This window comes from Lepisma saccharinum, chromosome 5 (assembly GCF_977018435.1).
Source record: "Lepisma saccharinum chromosome 5, izLepSacc3.1, whole genome shotgun sequence".
Lineage (NCBI taxonomy): Eukaryota > Metazoa > Arthropoda > Insecta > Zygentoma > Lepismatidae > Lepisma > Lepisma saccharinum.
The window spans coordinates 77,001,863-77,024,744 of NC_139233.1; the positions used below are offsets into that span (position 1 = coordinate 77,001,863).

At 38.1% G+C, this 22,882-nt stretch overlaps 1 protein-coding gene across 1 annotated transcript in view; it reads left to right on the plus strand.

Moving 5' to 3' along the window:
- The first annotated feature begins 5,831 nt into the window (after positions 1 to 5,831).
- The window catches only part of LOC145987896 (uncharacterized), a 121,232-nt gene continuing 104,181 nt past the window's right edge, over positions 5,832 to 22,882 (plus strand). The window contains exon 1 of the mRNA XM_083122687.1: positions 5,832 to 6,182. Coding sequence (XP_082978813.1) covers positions 5,986 to 6,182 — 197 coding nt within the window. The 5' untranslated portion in view covers positions 5,832 to 5,985. The remainder of the gene's footprint in view (positions 6,183 to 22,882) is intronic.

A 22,882-nucleotide genomic window follows, 5' to 3' on the forward strand; every position in this document is an offset into this window, starting at 1 on the left:
ACGGTGAAATGACAGTATCACTTACAGTACTTTAACCGTAAATGAAACGATGAAATTTCTGTAATATTACGGTGAAATTTCTGTAATATTACGGTGAAATTTCTGTAATATTACGGTGAAATTTCTGTAATATTACAGAGCAATTTCGTTCATAATTACGGTGCAACCACTGTAATTTTACGGTGACGCCACTGGCGCCCGAGCTGCCGGCGAGGTCACCGTAAAATTACGGATTTTTTTTTTTAGCAATTCCTTCTGTACAATTGACATCTAGTGTTGCTAGTCGAAACGATCTTCTTGGCAGTGTTATCAATCGAACCGGTATTCATTGCTACATGTTTTCTAATGGCACAAGTTTTTGCATTACTCATTCTGAGGTCCCCGGTCCCCGAATTCTGTTAGAACCTACCCCAAAATTTACAGTGAGACCGTTAAAATTTTACAGTCTGGCTGTTAATTTACAAAAACCGGGTCACCACCTTTTTTCATTTAAATTTGAATAATTTTATCATGCAAAAAGATAGATAATTATTATAATTTAGTTGTGTGCACCACAACTATATTTTTAAAAACGGCCATGGCAATATAGTTGGTCTTAAACCGTACTTTCTCCAGTCAACGTTTTACAGTAATCTGTTGCCATAGTCGTTCACCGGCGTGAGGCACGGGACCCAATTGGTTGTTAGACTAAGTTTCTTCGTAGAAAAACGCGGCAACAGAGGGTCCCTGCCATGAAGGCGGGTGCCGCGCCGGGAATTAGCAGGCTCGACTCTACGCAAACTTACTCTACGGCGATGAACGAATTTCAATAGCAAGTTTGCAATAGCAATTTTGACCATCGCCACAAAAGTTAGGCAACAGATAACGAATTGCGGTGAAAAAAGGTAAAGTTCTAGATGCCCCGTTTTCATTGCGGCTGAATGTAACCTGTCAACCGCGCTGGGCAAGAATAAGCTGAGGCAGTATCTATAAATCGTTACTTATTTGAGTAAATCAGTCCTTATGATAAAATGTCAGAATAATAGTCCTTTTCTTAATTAGATACGAAATCTAGTGAAGATCGGTGTTTCCAATTTAGCTCCAACCGAAGATTTTACCACGATGTTTATATTTCCCTGATCGTCGAAACACTGCCACAATTTCATAGCTGAATTATACGATCCTAAAAATCGTGAATGACATTCTAGAATTCAATTCGTCAAATAGCCGCCAAATCTGCAAGTTGGTTGGGTGTTTACTAAAGCCGTTTTATTACTTGAGGAAGTATGCTCACCGCGTGAGCATTACTTCAGTGGCTCCAATCCCATTGAAACTGAAGGTACAGTTACTACTAGCCTATTTGTGCAGAGAGTGCATTAAAAAAATATTTTCTCTTGGATGATATCAATGCAATTTTCAAACGAAAACCAATAGACTTTATTACCTGAAACTTAGAATAGAATAGAAAAAGTATTTTTACTTACTTCAGAGCAAAGTTCAGCCTTAGGTCCCTCTACCACATAACTCTGGAAATTAAAGTTACTATATATAGGTCTATATATATATGTGTGTATATATATATATATATATATATATATATAACATTAACATGAATTAATTTAACATAAATTAGAAATATTAAATTTTCAAGAGATAATACAATGAAAGACATTAATTAACACACACACACACACACACATAGCCTACACATACACTTGTGTACGCACTTTCCAAATCGAGGCTAAAAGAACTTATACATATTTGAAATATTCCTTGTGTCGGTTAAGTGTTCGCAACATACATGGTTTTACTTGGTTATTGTTGTTACTTAGCTGTACGAGCTGATCCTCAATTGTTGCTTATCTTAACTCATACATCAAGTTTTATTAATATCATTTGATACACAGGCTAATCAGTACTGGACCTACAGTTTAAAGTGGGTCCCAAATCACCAGCAAGAACACCAGAACAAGCGAATCGATAGCCAGAAGGGAGGGTAAGTGAAATGGGACTGAACTGTCGCATTTAATGAACTCGTTAATCATCTCCATTTACTCGTTGGCTGATATAAGTGTGTGTTGGGAGGGGGGGGGGTGAACAGCAGCTCCTCAGTCTTCCTCTATGGTGTCGTCACTGTGAACTGTTGGACTGAAACACTGTTGAGCCTTGTTTCCATGTTTATAAAACATTTAAATGCTGACCAAGGCAAAATTTATTGTATAAAAATATACATAAAAACGTAGTTTCCACCCTAACAGGGTCTTCTTCGGACGAAGATTCACAATAAAAAAATTAGAATTTATTGTGAATTTTCGACTGAAGAAGTCCCTGTTATAGAGGATGGAAACGTTACGTTTTTATGTATATTTTTATACAATAAATTTTTCCTTGATCAGCATTTAAATGTTTTGTTGAATTGAGTTTCTATCGGAATCGGATCCAAGATCCCTGGAATAAAAGACGATTGGGGGATATTTTCTGACGTGTAGGAAGGAAAGATCAGCAGTAAACGGGCAGGTAATTGACATGTTATATATATACACATACACGCAGTTCACACGCGCAATATAGTAGAGACTACATGGAGGCGACATTTTACAAACTAAGCTAAAATATTGTCAATTTTTCGTGTATTTTATTTCAGAGGTGGATGAAGTCCAAATTATCCTCTCGGAACACTCTTAGGTATAGGTGAGGAAAACACAAGATGATCAATTTAACAATTTACAAGAAAATTTGTACAAAAGATCAGTAATTTGGTTTTTAAAAAATTGAAGGGTAAGTATCAAAGAAAATCCCTGTTTACATTAGAAAATTAAAAAAAATATATCAATATTTACATAGGGCTTGAAGCATATATTTACGAATTTACGTAATTAAATACAATTTTATTCCTCTTAATATTTTACACTGGAATTTCTTTAACATGGATCTATCAAATTCCAAGCTAGATATTCACCTCCTCTAGAATGTGTGCAAAATAAAATATTTTTTTAATCTTCTCTACCGGCGTCCAGAACACAGTGAGTGGAAGAAGGGAGTTTAATTCAATAATAATCCAATATATAATATATATAATTATCGCATGTAAAATGTATGTTTGGGATAAAAATTCATCCAAGTACCCAGGTGCTTGCCCATAAAAACATATCGGTAGGGTATTTAGTATAGTCATAATATTCATAAACGGTGTGCGTGTGTAGTTATGTTAACCACAATGAATTAATAATAAAATTCTCAGGCTGCCTCAATATTACCTAGGGTAACAATTTTCATATATCCTGGTCTTAAGTAAATTTGGATGTCCTTTTTATTTAACGATGTCTTTATTTTGACCGTTTGTATGTCATATCGGTATACTTTATTGCCATTACAAGGCTTTGGAAGCTGCTTTCGACACTATAAACTACATTTTTATAAAATAAAAATGTCGATACATTCAAATAGAAAAAAAGTACATATAGAAACCAAGGCTGGCTGGATAGCTGAGTTGATGGAGCAATGGCAAGTTATGCCGGAGACTCGAGATGTAAATGTAACTAGATTTCATTGCGATAGCACTTACAGAGATATAACAGCGGAAGGAAAACTCAGCTTTCTAGCTCAGTTGGAAAACCTGGGTTTGAGTCCTGTCGAGCCATCAGTTTTCGCTAAAATTTCTACGTAGTACTTCTCCTGTGAATGTCGATTTACAAGGTAATAAAATATATGTTATTACAGTGGTGGGCATGGGGAGGGCAGTTGTCACCCCATCCATCTTTTACCGCTTTTTGCCCCCGCATATGGCCTTTAAATGATAAGCCTTGTTGTCTCCAAGAAAATGTAAATTGTCTTGCCAGCCTAGTTTTAACACAGAATAGCTGGTACTGACGTTATACATTTGTATAACTCAACCACCATCAAGCTTTTCACAAACTGAAATTCCGTTTTAATAAATTACCAATATTATAATCAGAATTACAATATGTTATGAATATCTACAAATGTGTATCCATATTCAGCAGAATGTGGGACACCACCTGCCCTGCGAAATCGGGCCTGCTTCATTCGCTCACTGTGTACACCTTGAATTTCACGTAGCCAGTGGATTTAAGTCAGGTGATCGAGAAGTACGTTCCACTACTCCCCCGTGACCAGTGCAGTGCTGCGAGAAGTTGTCGTCTAGCCAATGACACACCTGTATGCCATAACGGGGTCCCTTTCTCATTGTGTTGTGGGAAACGGGCCCCGTGGCGGAGTGGTTAGCACGTCGCGCTACGACGCCAGGGGTCCCGGATTCGAATCCTGGCCAGGGCATGGATGTTTGTGAGTGTCCATTCATCAATTACATCATGTCATCACTCATCCCCATCTTCGAAAATTAGCCAAAAGTGGCACAAAAACGAAGTAAAAGAAAGCAAATCAATCAATCAATCATTGTGGGAACTTAAGGCCAATTCCTTGCAGGTTTTCCTTCTCAAATTCTTGTTTATTTCATTTTATACTTTCTCTCTTTTATTTGATCAAAGATTATTTAGCTATCTTTCAATTTCTGTCATTTTGCATGCACTGATTGCCTTTTAGCACGCTTCTCTTAATTTATCATTTCTTTAATGACTTCTTACAATTTTGTTGCTTATTCACTGCTTCCTTCGTTTCCTATTCATTATATTTCCTTTCGATTACCGGTTGATCACTAAAATGCCGTTATTTACATTTAGTTACAAATTAATTTTAATTAATCTCGTTGGGCTTACGGAAAGACCTTTCTTTTAGGGAACTTTCAAACCGAAGAGACAAGAGGCACTTACGAACGAACCAATCAACAGAAACATTTCACGCCATACTGGCATGCCAGGCTGTACAATTTTACATTAGATTGATGATATCCTCAAGTGATAAACGACACGTGCCGCTTCGGTGTGAAATCTCTCTAATGCGCTACAGCCGAGTGAATTTATATTATTCTGCTTTCAAATTTACATATTCATATCATCCTGATTTTATATAAATCAATGTGAAGTACTCGTAGGCTTACATTATGCATTTTTTATGTAATTTTATAGGTTCCGGACCTGGCTCGGCGGGTCATGAAGCCCAGATCTATAACTCCCCTCCCCTAACATACGTGGAAAGAAAATTTATCAAACTCATATCTTGCGCTTAAAATTCAACGCGTCACTTCATGAATTGCATCTAATCATTATTTATCCTCATCGTCGCGATCAGCCAAAAGAGGCACAAGAACGACTCTAAATAACAAATAGAGCAGAAAAAAGAAGGAAATGTACATTGGGTACTTAAAATTCAACTGCTCGCAGCATTGATCTATATCAGTGTTTGAAATGGAAAATATTAGGTGGAGGATGTTTCTTCGAACCTTGTCGATAACTCGATAACTAATGTTTGAGAGATATTTCTATATTTTAGCTCTGTGTCAATGAAACAACTTCCCCGCATTCCCCCTAACTTCTGACCCTGTTCTATATATACACACGGGCGTATACCCTACCTGCCACCCACCATCATCTAGAAGCTTCAAGACGAAAACAGCATACCGACTTCCATGGCGGAGTGGTTAGCACAGCCTGCTACGACATCAGGGGTCCTCGACTAGAATCTTGAAATTCTCTTTTTAACAACTTCATCGTTTCATCCCTCATCTTCGCGATTATCCAAAAATGGCAGAAAAGGGAAGTGAAAAAAAATCTTTCAAATCAACGCGTAGCCAGCGCACTTGCTGGTAACTTCTCGCACAACTGAGCTGGCAACACTTCCCTCAATGTTTTGGCCCGGCGCTGTCATATCGCCGCAAACTATTCCCATTCACACCCAGAAGACGCAAACACACACGTACGCAAAACACACACACACACACAGACATCCCGGCGCACGCACACAAACACACCCGCGCGCGGCGCTCACACAGAGGAAAAGTGGCTGCTCGAAGACGGCGACAGTCGACGCCGAAGTGTCATGTGTCACCATCGCCAGTAGGACGACGTCCACGAGAGCGGCGAGCGCGCTATGAGTGGCAAATCGCAGGAGCACATCAAGAGGCCCATGAACGCCTTCATGGTGTGGTCTCGGGGACAGAGGCGGAAGATGGCGCAGGAGAACCCCAAGATGCACAACTCGGAGATTTCCAAGAGACTTGGCGCTGAGTGGAAACTTTTGTCCGAAGCTGAGAAGAGACCTTTCATTGACGAAGCTAAGAGGTTAAGGTAGGAGGACTAATCTTTTTCCCTAATTTACCTTTCATTGTCAAAAAATGCTACAATTGTTGAACAAGGACTCCCCGATGGCGCAGTGGTAGCGTCGTCGCATTGGAATCAAGGGGTCCCGGGTTCGATTCTTGGTGGAGGCACATAGTGGTTCGGATCCCACTTTAAACTGTAGGTCCAGTCCCGATTAGCCTTACTGTGCATAAAGTGGACTTAAAACACCAAATCAATCAATCAATCAATTGTTGACCGAGGCAGTTTTTGATTGATTGATTGATTTTACTTCGCTTTTCTGCTACTTTTGGCTAATCGCGGATGAATGATGATATGATGAAATTGATGCAGGGATAGGTATTCACAAGCAGCCATTCCCAGGCCGAGATTCGAACCCAGGACCCCTGGCGTCCCAACGCGCTGTGATAACCACTCCGCCACGGAGACCGGCCAAAGGCAGTTTTATTATACACAAAAACACTACGCAGTTTCCACTTTATACCAGGGTCTTAGACGAACTAAACCAAACTAAAATCGTCGTCTGAGGAAGACGAAACGCCCCCTGTAATAGTTTTAGTGTATAATAAAACTGCCTTGGCCAGCAACTGTAATGTTTTTTAACATAGTGCAAGGCTTAATAGTGTTACGTTTCATTGTAGTTATTGTTATTTTTTGTTACTAAGTTCACAGCCATCGGTGCGATCTTTGGTTGTAACGTGTAAACACACAAAAAGTTTAAAAAACTTAATGCGTCAATTATACTTAATCGATTTGGTTTTCTGCCTCTTTTCGCTAATAGCGATGATGACAAGATGGAAAGACAATCGCAAACACATATGGACAGGACACAAATCTCTGGCTGTGAATCCAGACGCCAGAGTTTCGTTAGTCTGCCACAAGCAGTACAGGATGTAATACGTGGAAGTAAGGTTGATACCTACATCAAGTAAACTTAATACATCAGACTTTGAATACGCGCAGAAAATGTTTGTGCATATTGTTTACATGATATTACCCGACTCACTAAATATAAATTATTTTCTGCAAACTTTATGAATTCTTAAAATATAACTAATTAGTCCATACTGATGTTGAGAACAATGCTTTTCTGTCAGAATGCAAAAAGTAATGCTCTACGTATATTGCGTAAAATACTAAAAGAAAAGGTAGTCATTTTCAACATATTGTTTTAGAAAACCCGAAAGTTTTCCTACAACTTAAAATAACATTAAGTTAAGGCAACCGGTCGTTTGAACTAACGATGTAATGAAACACATAAGTGCAAGAAAATGCATTATAATTTGGACTGAAGTACAAAATCATTCCAGTGAGCTCCTTGATTCATCTTGACATGTCATTTTCTCTTCATGCATTAAAATTACATCCTATCAGAAGTTTCGATCAACGATGAACGAATAAAATCAAACAATTACATGAACAATTGATCAAATGATGAGTGAAGTGTACAAGATAATTTTGATGCATATTCTTTTCTGTCCGCAGTCTTTGAATTAACTTTTCGCTTTCGAGAAAATGCAAGGAAATCCATTTTCTAGGGGAGACAAATGCACCTTCTTATTGTTATTTTTCAATTATTATGCAGAACAACAACTAGAAGAAAACATTAAAATGAGAACTGCATAATGAAACACTCATTTTCTTACACCAATGTATTTTGCGATAGAATGACGAATAAATAAACACTCCCTTAAATAATTGAGGTATTACATTACTTCATCCTAGCCAGTAATAACAAATACACAAAATATCATTAAGTATTTCTTGTTAATAAATAGGAAACCGGACATGCTGTCAGTTATATGAGTTGTCAGTTGTACTTTTGAAAGTACGAAAAGTTTCTGCCTAAATGAACAAGTTTACATTTGGAAATAAATGTCTGTGTTCAAATATGACTGTCCATTTGTTACGTTAAAATAATCGTCATCTTACCTTCGTTAGCAGGGATACTTTGATCTACAGAGGAATACCCTCTCTAATTCGCAACCTGCACGTAATTGTAAGTTTACGTCAGTGTTCTCTACACGTAATTTACGCGCAATTTATACGCCGAAGCATCACGCTACGAGATTCGTGGTAGCATGCTGCGTATTATTAATTTTAAAGCACTGAGAAACAAATTAAAACATTCACATTGAGGTTGGTCAACGCTATTTGACTTCAGTATACCAATTATGCCGTTCACTTTACAATTTAGAGTGTATAGCATTGTATTTGCTTCCAGGGAAAGTAGCGCCTTGCACTGTACTTTCCTGTGAGAGTTAGTTTCCTTATATTTTAAATGCTCTATGTACACAACAAGAAATTTTAAAAAAGCAACAGACAGTACTCTTCGCCAAATAAAGCGTAATTTTTGTTAATCTCAGTTTGCATCCATTTTAAAATATTTCTGTTTCCAAAGAAAGTCTTAGATTTGTCTTTCATCCGCCATATATTGAGACACCATAAAATTTATCCAAATAAAAAAAATAGTGTTCGTTTACCATGAGAACATTTCATACATTGTGTTCTTATTTATCGGAAAGTCCTTTGCAACCATAGCAAGAAATGCAAATAACTTCTCACATTTTAGCAATTGGAAACTTTTTTACATTATACTTCAAATATTACTAATCATCGTCTATGCATCGATGTAGACTGCACCTGGCAGACCACAACTTAAATTAGTTTCCATTTTTAGTAATTGACATTTAATAACTTTTCCAGCAACTATTTTGACATTCACATCACAAGTATTTGAATCACTGAAATTGTGGAAAATCACTACGACGGAGCGGTAGGCTTGGTTGACGACGACGTTCGAATCGTTGCTAAGGGTGATATTTGAGTTTGTCTCTACTTCAATTCCCTGTTCACTGATTGATTTAATTGTTGCTTTAAGTTCACTTTATGCATAGCAAGGCTAATCGGGACTGGCCTACAGTTTAAAGCGGGATCCATGTGCCTCCACCGAGTATCGAAACCGGGACCCCTTGATTACAAGGCAACAACGCTACCACTGAGCTTTCGGGGAGGCCCCATTACCCTGTTCATCCTCTGCATCATGATTAGCCCACAGATGTAGAGACCCTACGTGAAACATGAAAACTTGAAATCGTGACTAACAAGCGACAAGTTTCAAAAATAAATAACCCCGAGTTACTCTTTTTCAAGCAAAAAAAAAATAAATGAAAAGTTCCTTAACCTTTACACATTATTTTTTTTATATTTTGAATATTACTTTTAATTTATGTTAATGGAAACATTAAATCACAGACTCCCTCTGAACTGGTTAAGAAAATATGAAAATATTTTCCTTAAAAATTTTCTACTTAAGACGACGAGAACGAAAATCCTTGGCTTTTCATTATACATTTGTATTTTTGTTATTTAGAGCCGCATTTCTGTAACTTTTGTCTAATGGCGAAGATGAGTGATGATTAGATGCTATTGGCGAAGGGACACTCACAAGGAACATCCATGCCCTGGGCAGGCGGAAACTTTGGTGAAGAAGGTCGGCCACTAATCGCGATTGGTCATTGAGTTGGTGTGCTTTATTGTGATTGGTTCTTGAGAGACTAAAAAAGTAGAACGTTGTAACTCTTGCGGTGATGGATCACGATTCCTTCTACGTTTACAGTCTTCGTTGTTGGCACATCCGAGAGCAAGTGACAACGATGGACTCGTCTTGTTTCAGCCACCCCTATTTCAGTGGAATAAATACAAAGTGCTCTCTTCAAAGGTTATTTTAAGTCCACTTTGTGCCCAGATAGGTTAGTCAGAAGTGGACCTATATTTCAAACTGCAACCATAACCACCATCTGACTCCACAGGGTATCGAAACCAGGGTCCCTTGATTACAAGGTGACCACGTTACCACTACGCCATCGGGAGTCCTTGTCCATCTTCAATATCAACATGCTCTGTATCGTGATTAGAGATGTCAGATTTTCGCATTTTAAAATTAAACATTCGGCAAATTTGGAAGATAGTAACTTTTTTGAATATATTGGATGGAAAAAATCAGGGGTCAACTGTTTTTTCTATACTCTCCAGTCTCAATTCTTGAAACAAAAGGAAGTTAATTAAATTGTAAGAGCTTCAGCAGGTCTTCTGTTTTAAGGAACTCACACACACAGAACTAAGCCTAATGGGGAAAATACACGACTTCCCCATGTAGTTCCCCACATGGATTTCCCCATGTGAAAGTTGATCAAGTTCTGCTGCTATTACTCCCATAAACTTCACCATCGGTCTCATCTGGTGGGAAAATAGAGTTTAGTTTTTGAGTTAGTTGAGCTATTGTTTTAAGTCCACTTTTTGAGCAGGTAAGCTAATCGGGACTGGGCCTACAGTTTAAAGTGGGTTGATTGACTGATTGATTGATTTGCTTTATTTTACTTCGCTTTTTGTGCCGCTTTTGGCTAATTTGAGACGAGGATGAGTGATGATATGATGAACCAGGATTCGAACCCGGAACCACTGGCGTCGTAACCTGATGTGCTAACCACTCCGCCACGGGGGCCGGGATCCGAACGTACCTCCACCGGGAATCGAACACGAGACCCCGTTGAGTACATGGCGACGACGTTACCACTACGCCATCGGGACGGATACATCGCCTTACGTGTCAACTAACGATATCTCAAAAAGCTACGAAAGCGGTATAAAACCGCAAACTTGTGGACTAATAGGCCTACAAAATAATAGCTTAACGTAACAAGAACCAACCCGTGTCTGGCTGGCCCTGAGAGGCAACAATCGATCAGAAATTTCTACAAATCAATTTAGATAAATGCTAAGTTAACGTGCCATAAATTATTTTGATTGTCTCGTCCATCTGTCTGGGTGGGGGGGGCATACAATTGGAATTCACCAATCGACACATTTTTAATGCCTCGATATCTTAGAAGCCATTCGACCTGTTAATAAGAAATTTCAGGAAATAAAAATAAATGTAAATTTTCTAAGGAATGCGATCTCTATCAATTTATTTGTTCTACGTAGTAAACAATCGAAACCAATCGATACCTATAGATTTCTCAGAAACTACTAAAGATGGAAACTTAAAATTCCGTGGACAGAAACATCTACCTAATAGCACGGTATAATGGACTGATCTGATTGTACTTTTGTCCATGTCAGTCGAGAGTCTACATATAAAGTATCAACTTCTTTCTGGTCCGTCCATTGGTTTCGTCATGTCATCAATCCGTCTATTCGATATCTGTTGAATGCTCCGAAACAACTTTACACACAAAGATGAAATTTCTTCAACTGAAAAGTACAAAGTGCTGATATACTTGCATATTTTTTTTTTTGTTTCAATCAAATTGTCAGTGTTTCAATGGGAGTCACAAAGTGACAAGCATTCATATTATAGCAACATAACCGTAACCAATAAAATTATTTATTTTGTGGATAAAGTGTCAATAAAATAACAGGTTTAATAAGAATATAATTATATCGATTTGACTATTAAGAAAGCATCTAGAATGAATTCAGAATCAAATAAAAATGAATTAGGATGTAAATTATTCGTTAGGGGCCCCTGGTTCGAATCCCGGCCTTTAATGCGTGTTGTTTGTGTGCCTCTTCATCACTTTCATCATATCATCACTCATCCTCATCGTCACAATTAGCTATAAGTGGCAGAAAATCAACGCTAAATAACAAAAATTGAATCAAATCAAGAAATTCGTTAAAAATTTGTAACCAACAAACTGGAAGATATAGCAATGTACTGGTTCATACCTATGGATCATGTGGTGGGTACGTAGTAGACACAGCTACTACTCGATCTTCTAGGAAGCTTTCACAGCGAAGCGACAAGCAACACGGTCCCTTCCAGTCTCTAAAAGCATTCACTGCGCATGAGCGACAAACAGACCTAGTCTGATCGACACGCAAACGACAACCGACACGTGCAGTTGGTAGTGTCGCTTCCGTACGAAAGGCTACATTTATTTCTGAAGTTCGTTTCCAAGTGACACGCATCTTTTGTCGTTTGTCGCCTGTCTCTTTAGTCTGAAAGCTCCCTAACATTCCTCTCTAGATACCGTCTCTTCTTCACTAGCTACAAACATGGAACCACCCCGGACTGGGCCGTTTTCTCAGTACCGTGCATTGTGTTGCCTCAGTTTGTTGTTCGCCATCCGTAATGAATGCTTCACCCCAACGAGCTCTATAGGAGAGCCCTTACAACATTATTGAACCTCTAATTTGTTGATATAATAATGTGTCAATATGTACGTACAGTGTGTCAAGATTTAAACACAACGTTATTTTGGCTTTGTCAAGTTTGTTGGTGCGGTTATCGGCTATAATTTGTCTTCATCATCATGTAAAGAGGCCGTGTTTTGGCCATTTAGGAAGTAACTGACTTTTTTGAACAGCCAGAGCTTGGAGTAAAGTCAGTCCACCAAAGCAGATTAGTCAACGTGGTAGGGTACTCTTGTGCATTGTTTCTCAACAGCCGGTCCGCGGGCCGGTACCGGGATCTGGTATCAATTTACTGGGCTTGTTACGCGCATTACGTGATTGAGCTGAACAGATTAAAGCTACTGGGGCAAGATCCGAGATGTAGGGAGGATGAGGGAGCACAGTACAAGCAAGTTTAGCGATTGCCTCCATTATACTCAGGCCTGCGTGCGAGTGCTGTCCCGAGGTGCGACCGTTGACTCCGACGCTTACGTCAAACTCCAGACGCGATTTCGGGAATCCCGGATATCCGTTGCTCCTCCAGTCTGGCAGTCAAGACGCCAGAGCCTCTTTAGTCTGCTAAATGCAGTCCAGGGTGTACTATATGGAAGAGAAGTTGACTTTTGGGTGCTTTCTTTATATCAAAGAAAGTAATGCAGCTTCGTTTGTTTTTGAACACATTATATGGATTTTTTTTGTCTCGAAAGGAGGTAGGTGAATTACTGGCGTGATTTGTAGTCAAGTAATGACATTAATTTGGAAAGGAAAGGAAAATAAATAAACAGAATTTGCAACACAAGCAACAACATCACAATGTGATGCTGGACATCAAATGTTGAATTGTGAACAGAAGTTCATTTTTGTATGTTAATAAAATAGAGCAAAAATACAAATTTCGTGTAGTACATGTGATGAAATGAATTCCCGGAATTCCATATTGAATGGAAATCTGCCCTCAGAAATTCAGTTCCTTTCACTGTCGAGTCTTCCGTGAAGCGGCGGCTAACACTCCAGGCAAAGGGAGGGCATTTAGACCCACAGCTTTACGCTGATCTTGGCACTGGACGCGTAAGTGCTTCAGTATCCAGATAGCTGGTGTCCAGTTTGCACGTGTTTGTGAAGTGTTATGGAGTTAAACGGTGTTTTACATTTTGTTTTATTTTACGTATTAGTGGTGCTTTTCTGCAGTCTAATAATGCCACGTTATGCATACAATTTAAAACAAGGAATTTTAATTCACGACTCTTAAGTCATTACTAATTCTTGTAGGGAAGTCAGAAGGCGTTTGGCAGCAGAATTCCCAGATGTTCCTGTTCCACACAGAGACAATGTTCGAGAACTTACGAGCAAATTTAGGGAAACAGGGTCTGTTCTTGATAAGAAGCGAAGGGTGAAACGGCGTGTGCTTACTTTGAAGAAACTAGGCGACGCTGGGGCACGATTGGAACAAACTCCTCAAAAGTTCCCCCGGCGCCTTGCACAAAAAACAACATCTCCATGTCGTCTGCCTGGCGAGCTGCTAAGCTCTTAAACCTGAAGCCATACATTAGAAGAACTGAAAGGAAATATCTGGAGAGTAATTGTAGCAATTTCGGAAGAGGAACTCATACGTGTTAATGAAAATTTCCTTAAAAAATGCCGTATTATGTGTGGAAGCAGGAGGTCGTCATTTGCAACGTATAATTGTACGAGCTTATTTCATTACATAGCCAGCGGATGTTGCATCCAGTTTGCTGGCAGAGGCGCTCTCGCTGCCCAGTAATAGCCGCCGCTCCGCGGAAGACTCGATCGTGAAAGGCCCTGTATATATTGACGGAAGTAGAACACTAGAAACTGTAATATTTTCAGACGGCCAGATATGTTGATGGCAACAAGTGAAGATGATCTACAAACAGTGGCGGCGATTAGGGAGGCGTGGGGAGGGGGTAGTTGTCCCCACTTTTTGCCACTTTTGCCCCCGCACTGTACTAAACCTTATGTACCAAAGGAGTGTAAACTGTCGTTGCCCCCCTAGTTTTGGCACCTTGACCCCCAGTTTTAAAACCCACTGTCACTGTCTACAAAGGTATGTTTTCAAACTTTAATCAATTCTTACAAATTATAACATGAACATTTTAGAAGATATAACAAAGTCAATGACAAAGAAACGGTGAAAAAATATTCCTAGAGTGAAAATAGTGGTTCAACGATAAAATAATTGAATAGGTAACACCAAAAAATGAATGGAATTTTGAAAAGAAATTTTAGAAAGCAAATGAGAAAAGAAATTCAAATTGGATACCATAACATAATTTCAAAACCGTCTCTTCTATACGGTAGCGAATGTTGGACTCTTCGTCAACATGTGATAAAACTGGACTATATTGTTCACAAACGAGATTGTTCGCGATCTTTAAGTGGTGTAACCTTATCAGACAAAATTAGAATTGAAGAATTCCGAAATAAATGAAAGGTCAAAGCAATGGTGTAAGAAATTCAAAAGTATCAGTTAAAGTTGAAGCAACATGTTCTGAGAATGCCAGATTTTCTCTCGAAAATTATTAAAGTACAGGCCAAAAGGAAAAATAAATTTTGGAATATCATATCTCTGATGGAATGATCCATTTTTGTAATCGCAGACCTGCCTTTGATTACCCAGACCTGCAACAGGAAGAAGAAGAAAATATTCCAAGTGCCATTAAAATCGCGTCTACTATCAAACGACCTTAAATATCTTTCAGACGGAAGTAACAAGCGACAAGCAAAGGCGTCACGAGTAACTTTAGAAACGAGCCTACAGAAATGAATATCATATTTCGTATGAAAGTGATACGACTATAGGTGTAGATGTCGCTTGTCGCTTGCGTGCTACTCAGATTAGGTTGTTTTGTCAATAGTGTCACCCGTATGTCGCTCGCGCATGCTCAGAGAATTACCTTCTACAGACCGTTTCGCCTAAAATGGTGGACATCTGTCAAATACTAATCTTGTGCTGATAAGCTTGAGAATAGATGGAACGGGAAATAATCGAATTTCCTTAATTGTAAAGTTACATCGAAGTAACTAGCATTGGTGATAGTTGCGGAAATAATGTCTAGTTGAAAATTATGCCCCTTCGTCTGTAACAATATAGGAAGGTGGCATTCATAGAATCTGTTATGATGTTATGCTGGGTGTTATATCCTGCGCAACAACAAAAGGTTATTCCAATCCGCAATATGATATAGGTTTTTCTCACATGTCTCCATGTGTTCTTTATGGTCGTAAACAAATATACACTGTAATGAATGTTTCAGTTCTTTTGGATTAGTTAATCAAACTAAACGTTCATGAAAAGCCCGTGTCACTTATCGAGGCAATAATTCCAGTGAGCTATATTTCACGTAATTCTAGCAATCCCCCAGCACCGAAAAACCCTATAATGTCATTCCCGAATGAATCAAGTTACGCATTTAATATTCATGGTATAATTTTTCATACATTTCATTTTATTTTTGTATACAGGGTAATTCTAAAAGATCCTTACAATTTCACAACGCTATGGCTTTTAACGAATTATGCTCAAATAGAAAATTGAACTCTCAAAGTTTCATTTGATGGTCGTAGATCACGTGCATTTCGATGCAGCCTTCTGGAAGTGTGTTGGAAATTTTCATTTGCAGCATGTAAAAAATGCTTTTTGTTCACCTGAATTGCTGAATTAACTGAAATAAGATAAAAATGATACATTGAGGTATCGTTACTGTGTTGCAATTCGTTAGAGAGCCACATCGTTGTGAAGTTGTAAAGATATTTTTTAATTACCCTGTATAATACTGAAATGGCTTAAAATTGACATTGCTACTATTGAAGTACATAAGAAGAGAATGAGAACAATATATAACGCCAAGCGGAAAGGAGGGAAAAGTGTAGGAGTACAATGAACTGAAACGCCAATGGTGGCTAACTACCTTGCTTGGTCGGTTCCGTGCTAATAATAATAATACAGAATATCAAAGAATAATTTGTCTATGATTAGCTATAATTAACTTCTTCTTATGTTTATACTAAGGGTTTAAAATTCCAACTCTCTCACTGCAAAATAATGGCAGGGTTTTTCCAATTAATTTAAATCTCACTCCTGGAGTTGTAAGAACAAAGCATATGGGGCCAAAATCCCATGCTAATGGTTCAAATATAGGCTGACACACATAATCAAAAGGCAGTTCATCATCTTGCTTTTACAGTTGCTTCATCAGCGTGAAACTAAGTTCTTTTATTTTAATATTTTAATTTTAATGTATTTTTAAAAAATATTCCACTCTAAGTGTAAATAGTACTTAAATTAGGACTACAGGGATAAACCTTCAGAAAATGGACTTGAATTTTTCTGAAAATGTTGAAATAACAAAACCTTGTGAAATTGATACACTGGACTTGAGTCCAAAAAAAAATAATAATTGCATTTTGAGGCCTAGTTTTCAGGCCAATAAAAAAATTAATGAGCAATTATTTAACATTGAATTAATTCTTCTTTCACGCGTCTCACAATTTTGGATTCTATTTTTTTTAGCAGAATATTAGGTTCAACAGAAGATGTGAAGAAATGTTTCTCTGGATAGCCGAAAAAATATATTTGACAATTAGAAATGAAGTGGCAACAAGATGAACCGAGAAATGGTACAATTGATTTGGTTTATTTTACTTCGCTTTCCTGACACTTTTGGCCAATCGCGAGGATGAGGATGACATGATGAAATTAATGAAGGGACAGTTACAAGGAACACCCAGGCTGGAATTCGAAACCGTTACCTATGGAGAAATGGTACGAAAATATTCCCATAAATTTAGGAAAGGAGCAAACAAAAATGAAGAAACTGTTCTCTTGACAAAGACCTCCAAAAGGCAGGCCGAAAAAAAGACACTAAGATGTTTCTACAAATTGAAGAAGTGAGGAATCAAATGTGAAGACACTGTTGTCGTGTATAGCTTGATAAACACCTTTGAAAGCAAAAACGAACCTACGCAAAGGGGAAAGAACAGGTTTCAATTTTTTCTCAGCTCAGACACAATCAATGTCAATATATTAATCAGCCCTAATTTACACGAGATAGAAAGTGTCTCTCCATTGCGAAATTCCAGATAACCTTCTATTTGCTTTACGTTTTATGACAGTTTTTATCGTATTATCACAAACACACTGTGCGTGGAAAAAGAAAAAAAATGCAATGAAGGTTGGTCGGTGCAGAAGATTAACAAAACTGCATGCTTTGTATTCTATTTCTTTGGTGAGCAACCTTATGCATTTTAACTGTAAAGTTATAACGAGTATTAACATGATACACAGTAAGGCATATTCACATGCATCGTTGATAACATCTTTAACAAAATTAAAGTACAATAAGCAAGCGCAGAATAAAACTCCTTGCATTCTCACATGTAAAAAGTCGTAGTTGTAACATAAGATTCTTCATGTATCTACTTCAATTTAATTTGATTTCGCCAACATCCCGTGGCAGAGTTGTTAGCTTAGCGCGCTACGACGCCAGGGGTCCCGGGTTCGAATCCCGACATGGCCATGGGTGTTCTTTGCGAATATCCCTTCAACAATTTTACCATATCATCACCCATCCTCATATTCGCGATTAACCAAAAGTGTCAAAAAGCGAAGTAAAATAAACCAAATTAATCAATCAATTTGATTTAATAGTCTTTTCGTGTATTCATAGCTGGCTAATAGCGATGAAAATATCTGGGACAATTTTTGGAAGCTTTATTGGAACAGCTGAATTTTTTCTTGCTCTTTTTAGCTGTTTTTTTTAATGGTTTTAGAAATTCTTTCTGCCTTTTTTTCTGTTGCTTGTTTCGAATGGTTGATTCTAAAGCTGTATTCATAACACCTGTAGCATTTCCGCACATAAGTAGCTTTCACCAATTAACCCTTTGACATGGTGATTGAATTGCCACTTTGTTTGGAAATGAAATAAAGATTATTGATATAGCTTTATTTTTCTTATCTTTCGTTGTATCTACTCAACGAAAGACGGTAGATTACAGAAAGACAAATATACGATAAAAGAAGGTAAATTAGACAACGCCCATTCAAATCAATATTAGTTCTTTTCTAGAAGCGTTCAAGACACCTCTTTCTTCGTTGTTTTGTTTTTTGTTCAGTGCTTCAGTGCGTAGATATGACAGTATTTGTATATCAATCTATGAATATTATTGATCACCGTCATGACCAGGTAGATCAGTGGTTCCTAAGAGTTCCTAAATTTCTTGTCTGTAAGGAAGACTCCTGACATGAATAAAGATAGTCTTACACTTTAATGGTAGCCAATGTAAAAGAGATAGAATAATTATTCTACATAATATGATGAAGGGATATTTAAAAATCGCATATGTAGCTCACACATTAGATTTTCGAGAATGATAATGAAAACAAGTTATTCGTTCGAACACATGCATATTCGAGCTTGCATTGGGCCTCCCGGATGGAGCAGTGGTAACGTCGTCGCCTTGTAATCAAGGGGTCCCCAGTTCGATACCTGGTGGAGGCACATAGTGGTTCGGATCCCACTTTAAACTGTAGGTCCAGTCCCGATTAGCCTTACTGTGCATAAATTGGACTTAAAACACCAACTCAATCAATCAATCGAGCTTGCATTCTACACTGAAAAAAAAATCACTCCATTGCAAAGGGCTCGCGCACACATCGTTCAAATCGTGAATGCGTAACACTACCCACTCATGTAGAGCTTCTGCTATATAGCAACATATACAAATTATGCAAGTTACACTTTGAGTACTTCATCACTGACGAAGGGTGTTTTTCTTCTTTTTGAGATGTGCTTGATTTTTAAAACTGCTACAACTTTTTTTACTTTCTGTTGCCTACAGAAATATATTTATTTATTTGGAACACAAAAGGCGCATGCCTAATTTCATTGTACAATATATAGGATGACACTATCACATAAACGAGCACATAATTAAGATAATTAACAAGAAATATGAATGATGTAATATACAATGTACATCTAATAACAATTGTGAAATGAAATTAATTGTAAGATTATAAATAGAAAATACAATCAAAATGAAACTAAATTGTGGGGCATAACCTAACAAGCTAATTATTGAAAACTAAAATTCTATGAACAGAACAAAACAAACAAAAGTTTAATGAATAAAACTAAAGTTACAGATACATCAAAGCAGGTCTATGCTTGGGTTATTTTTAGAAACGGGATTAAATAACTTGCACATTCTCCTCATGAGATTCTGGCATACGTTATATAGACATCAGCTCCAAAAAAGGCAATATGCTATATGATCCTCAAGAAACTCCATGTGGGTATGCAATTCATACGATTTCGTCTGAAAATTTTTCATGTTACCGTTGTCGTTCGTAACACTCACTAAACAAGCATTCAGTTTCTGGGCTTAATATTTCCACCTGTTAACATTTGAACAATTATTTTTATGTACATGAAAATGTTTGTTTCTAAATCCACTTTACGCTCGGATAGGCCAACCGAGATTGTATCTACGTTTAAAGTGAGATCCTAACCACTGTGCAATATGCCTTCACCGGGTATCGAACTCGTAACGCCTTGATTACAAGGTGAAAAGGTTAGACGCTGATAGACACCGGTCTATCCAACACATTTTATTATTTGTGCCGTGTAAAAATTCGACGAATAGAAGTTGTAAATTGAAGAAATATGCCTTCATTGGTTCTGCGAATATTGAAAACGTAAAACATAGCTATTGTGTGACAGTACTTTCATAAGCTATACAGCAACAACAATAATATCGCCTGTGTAGCTAATATAATATGTCTTTGGAATCCAATAACCTCAATAGTGAAACTCTGTGCAAAGTATTTTCTTTAATCCTCATACAGGATAAAGAATCTAACAAATAAATAGTAGCAATACTACAATCTTCACTAGTATCTTATATACTCGCATTCAGTTTTAGAACTCGCAATCGAGTTTGCTGATTGTCCATTACCTATGTTTAATTGTGGTTAATTCTTCAGTAGTACAACAGAGTACACTCTATCAGATCCACGTTTTACATTTTCATTTGAATAACATTTCTTAACATTGTTAAGGCATTCTACCAATAAGAAATCTGTTATGAGTATCTGTTTAATTTCAATAAAATATCAATCGCACCTCAATGATACAATTTGATCAACATCGCCAAGAATTATTACTTTCCAGAAGTGAAGAATAGTAAAGATATTATGTTACATAATAATTCAGTTCCAGATTCTATAGGTTCTATCTATTTACGCCGAATTTTTGCATAGTTTGTTAAAAGTTGGATCTCTCTCTACTCCGCAACCGTGATAGCACAGTACTTGTCTATCATAGGCAATAAACAGAATCTTGTTGGTCTTGAAGGAATTGATCGCTGAAGATATAGGAAGAAAATCTATAAGAATATTGTTTTCTTTGCTCTTAGAGAATGTGTCTCGGGTCGATAATCATCTGCTAACCGCAGTGCCGTTGAAGGTTTAGAATTTTTTTTTTCGAGTGTGTGTGTGTGTAATTGTGTGTAACTTCACAGCAGCTTCAGTGCATTTCGTCAGCAATTCATTGGCACTGCCTCTTCCTCCTTTCCGCCCCTCTCGACGCCACAGTAGCGCTGCTCTTTCTGATTACTACATGTGCATACGAGAGCGCTCTTTCACAAATGAGACAATTTGCCCGCTTGTGCTAGTGTGATGGGATATTTAATAGGATATCTCGATACATATATCCGTACATGATGGTCAAAATTTGAAAGAAAACAATCCACATTATAACAATCTGTAACAAATAAAAGCAGAAATATATTTTATTTGTAAACTATCGACAAGGTCATTTTGAATAGTACCTCGATTTGGTTACATAAAAACTACGAATTCTACAAAGATAACATGTTGTGTAACGAGATCGAATTAAAATGATAATTAGCAGGTCATTATAAAAACTGTTACAAATTAACCGGGGATACATCAACATTCTGAGTAGCATAGAAAACTCAGCTCTAGCTTGTTTAATTACGTTCTTAAAAGGGATTGGATTCGCACACAGTAAAAATAACGATATATGATTGTAAATATCTGTTATGGAGATATATAATTGACAATTTATTGTTAGTTAAAGCTTCTCGGGGAAGCAACTATCTTGCCTTGAGATCTCACCCTATGATCATTGATGGAGCCAGGAAAGAAAAAGGAGCGTGAATTTGGCGTGTGTATGTGAGGGTTGTGTGGATGTTTTGAGGGACAGTCGCAATTAGCATACGCCTAAATACATTACAGAGCTCCCGCATGCTCAAATGGTTAGCGCTCTTGCCTTTGTGAGAGCGATACTAGGTTCGAACACGGTGGAACCTCCAAAATTTCTGTAAAGGGGGCGCACTGGCCGACCAGGGGAGGAAGTCCTCTCCCTCCCTCCCTCCCACGGAGGCCGACACTTTCCATGACACACAAGAGATTTATGAAAATATCGTATGAAGAAGGCAATATTTTATTGTTGTATATTAAACTAACAGAAAACCAGATTACTTCCATTATATAAAATTCGGTGCATGGTAATATAAATTACACATCAGTCTGCCGAAACACAAGAAGGAGAACAAAGTAGATCCATTTTTAGGATCTACATATTTGGGCATTTTACGTTCGCCTAAGTCAGCTCTGGTGTGGGTGAGCCTTCTCGTAAGCACGTGTGGACTGCAGAGCGAGCGGCGGTACTGTGGCTTTGATTGATTGATTTAGTTTATATTACTTAGCTTTTCTGCCATTTTTGGCTAATCGCGAAGATGAGGATGAATGCTGATAAGATGAGATAGATAATAGGACAAGCACAAACACATACGGACGACACAACACGAGCCCCATACAACATTATACTGGCTGTGAGTCCAGACGCCAGACCCTCGTTAGTTTGCAAAATGCAGTCCAGAGAGGTTGACATTTGGACATTTTCGGGAAGGGCGGATATGAAAGACTGAGCTATACTCTGTCCCGGGAATCTCTGGAATGAAAACAAATCTCTGCGCAAGGAGTGGCTCGAAAGGGCTCGACCAGTGAACACGTGAGAGAGAACGGGATTACGTGAAAGGGAAGGGGGAGCCTTTGCAGCAGCGTGTACTGCTTCGCTCCAACCACTCGCTTTCTCACCTTCTTTACCGCTATGCGAGGCTTTGCTCCACAGATTCCCGGGATAGAGGCATCGTCGGTCACGTCCGTGCAGTGGGAAACCTCATCTGATTCGCGAGTAGCAGTGTTGCATTGTAATCATAGCAGGAGAAACATGAGTTGGTTCCATGAAAAGGAAAGCCTTTTCCCGGTTGTAAAGTATTTCTTGACTTTCAACGCAAGCGACTCCTCCACTCCTGCTTTTGCTTACTGCCATCGAGGTGTAGTGTGCAGGCGGGATGCTCGCACCGCACGGAGCACTTACCGGCCTCCGCATGTGAAAACAAGAGATGCCTTCATCTAGCCCGTCGCACCTTCCCCAGTATTCAAACTCGGTACCTCTGGT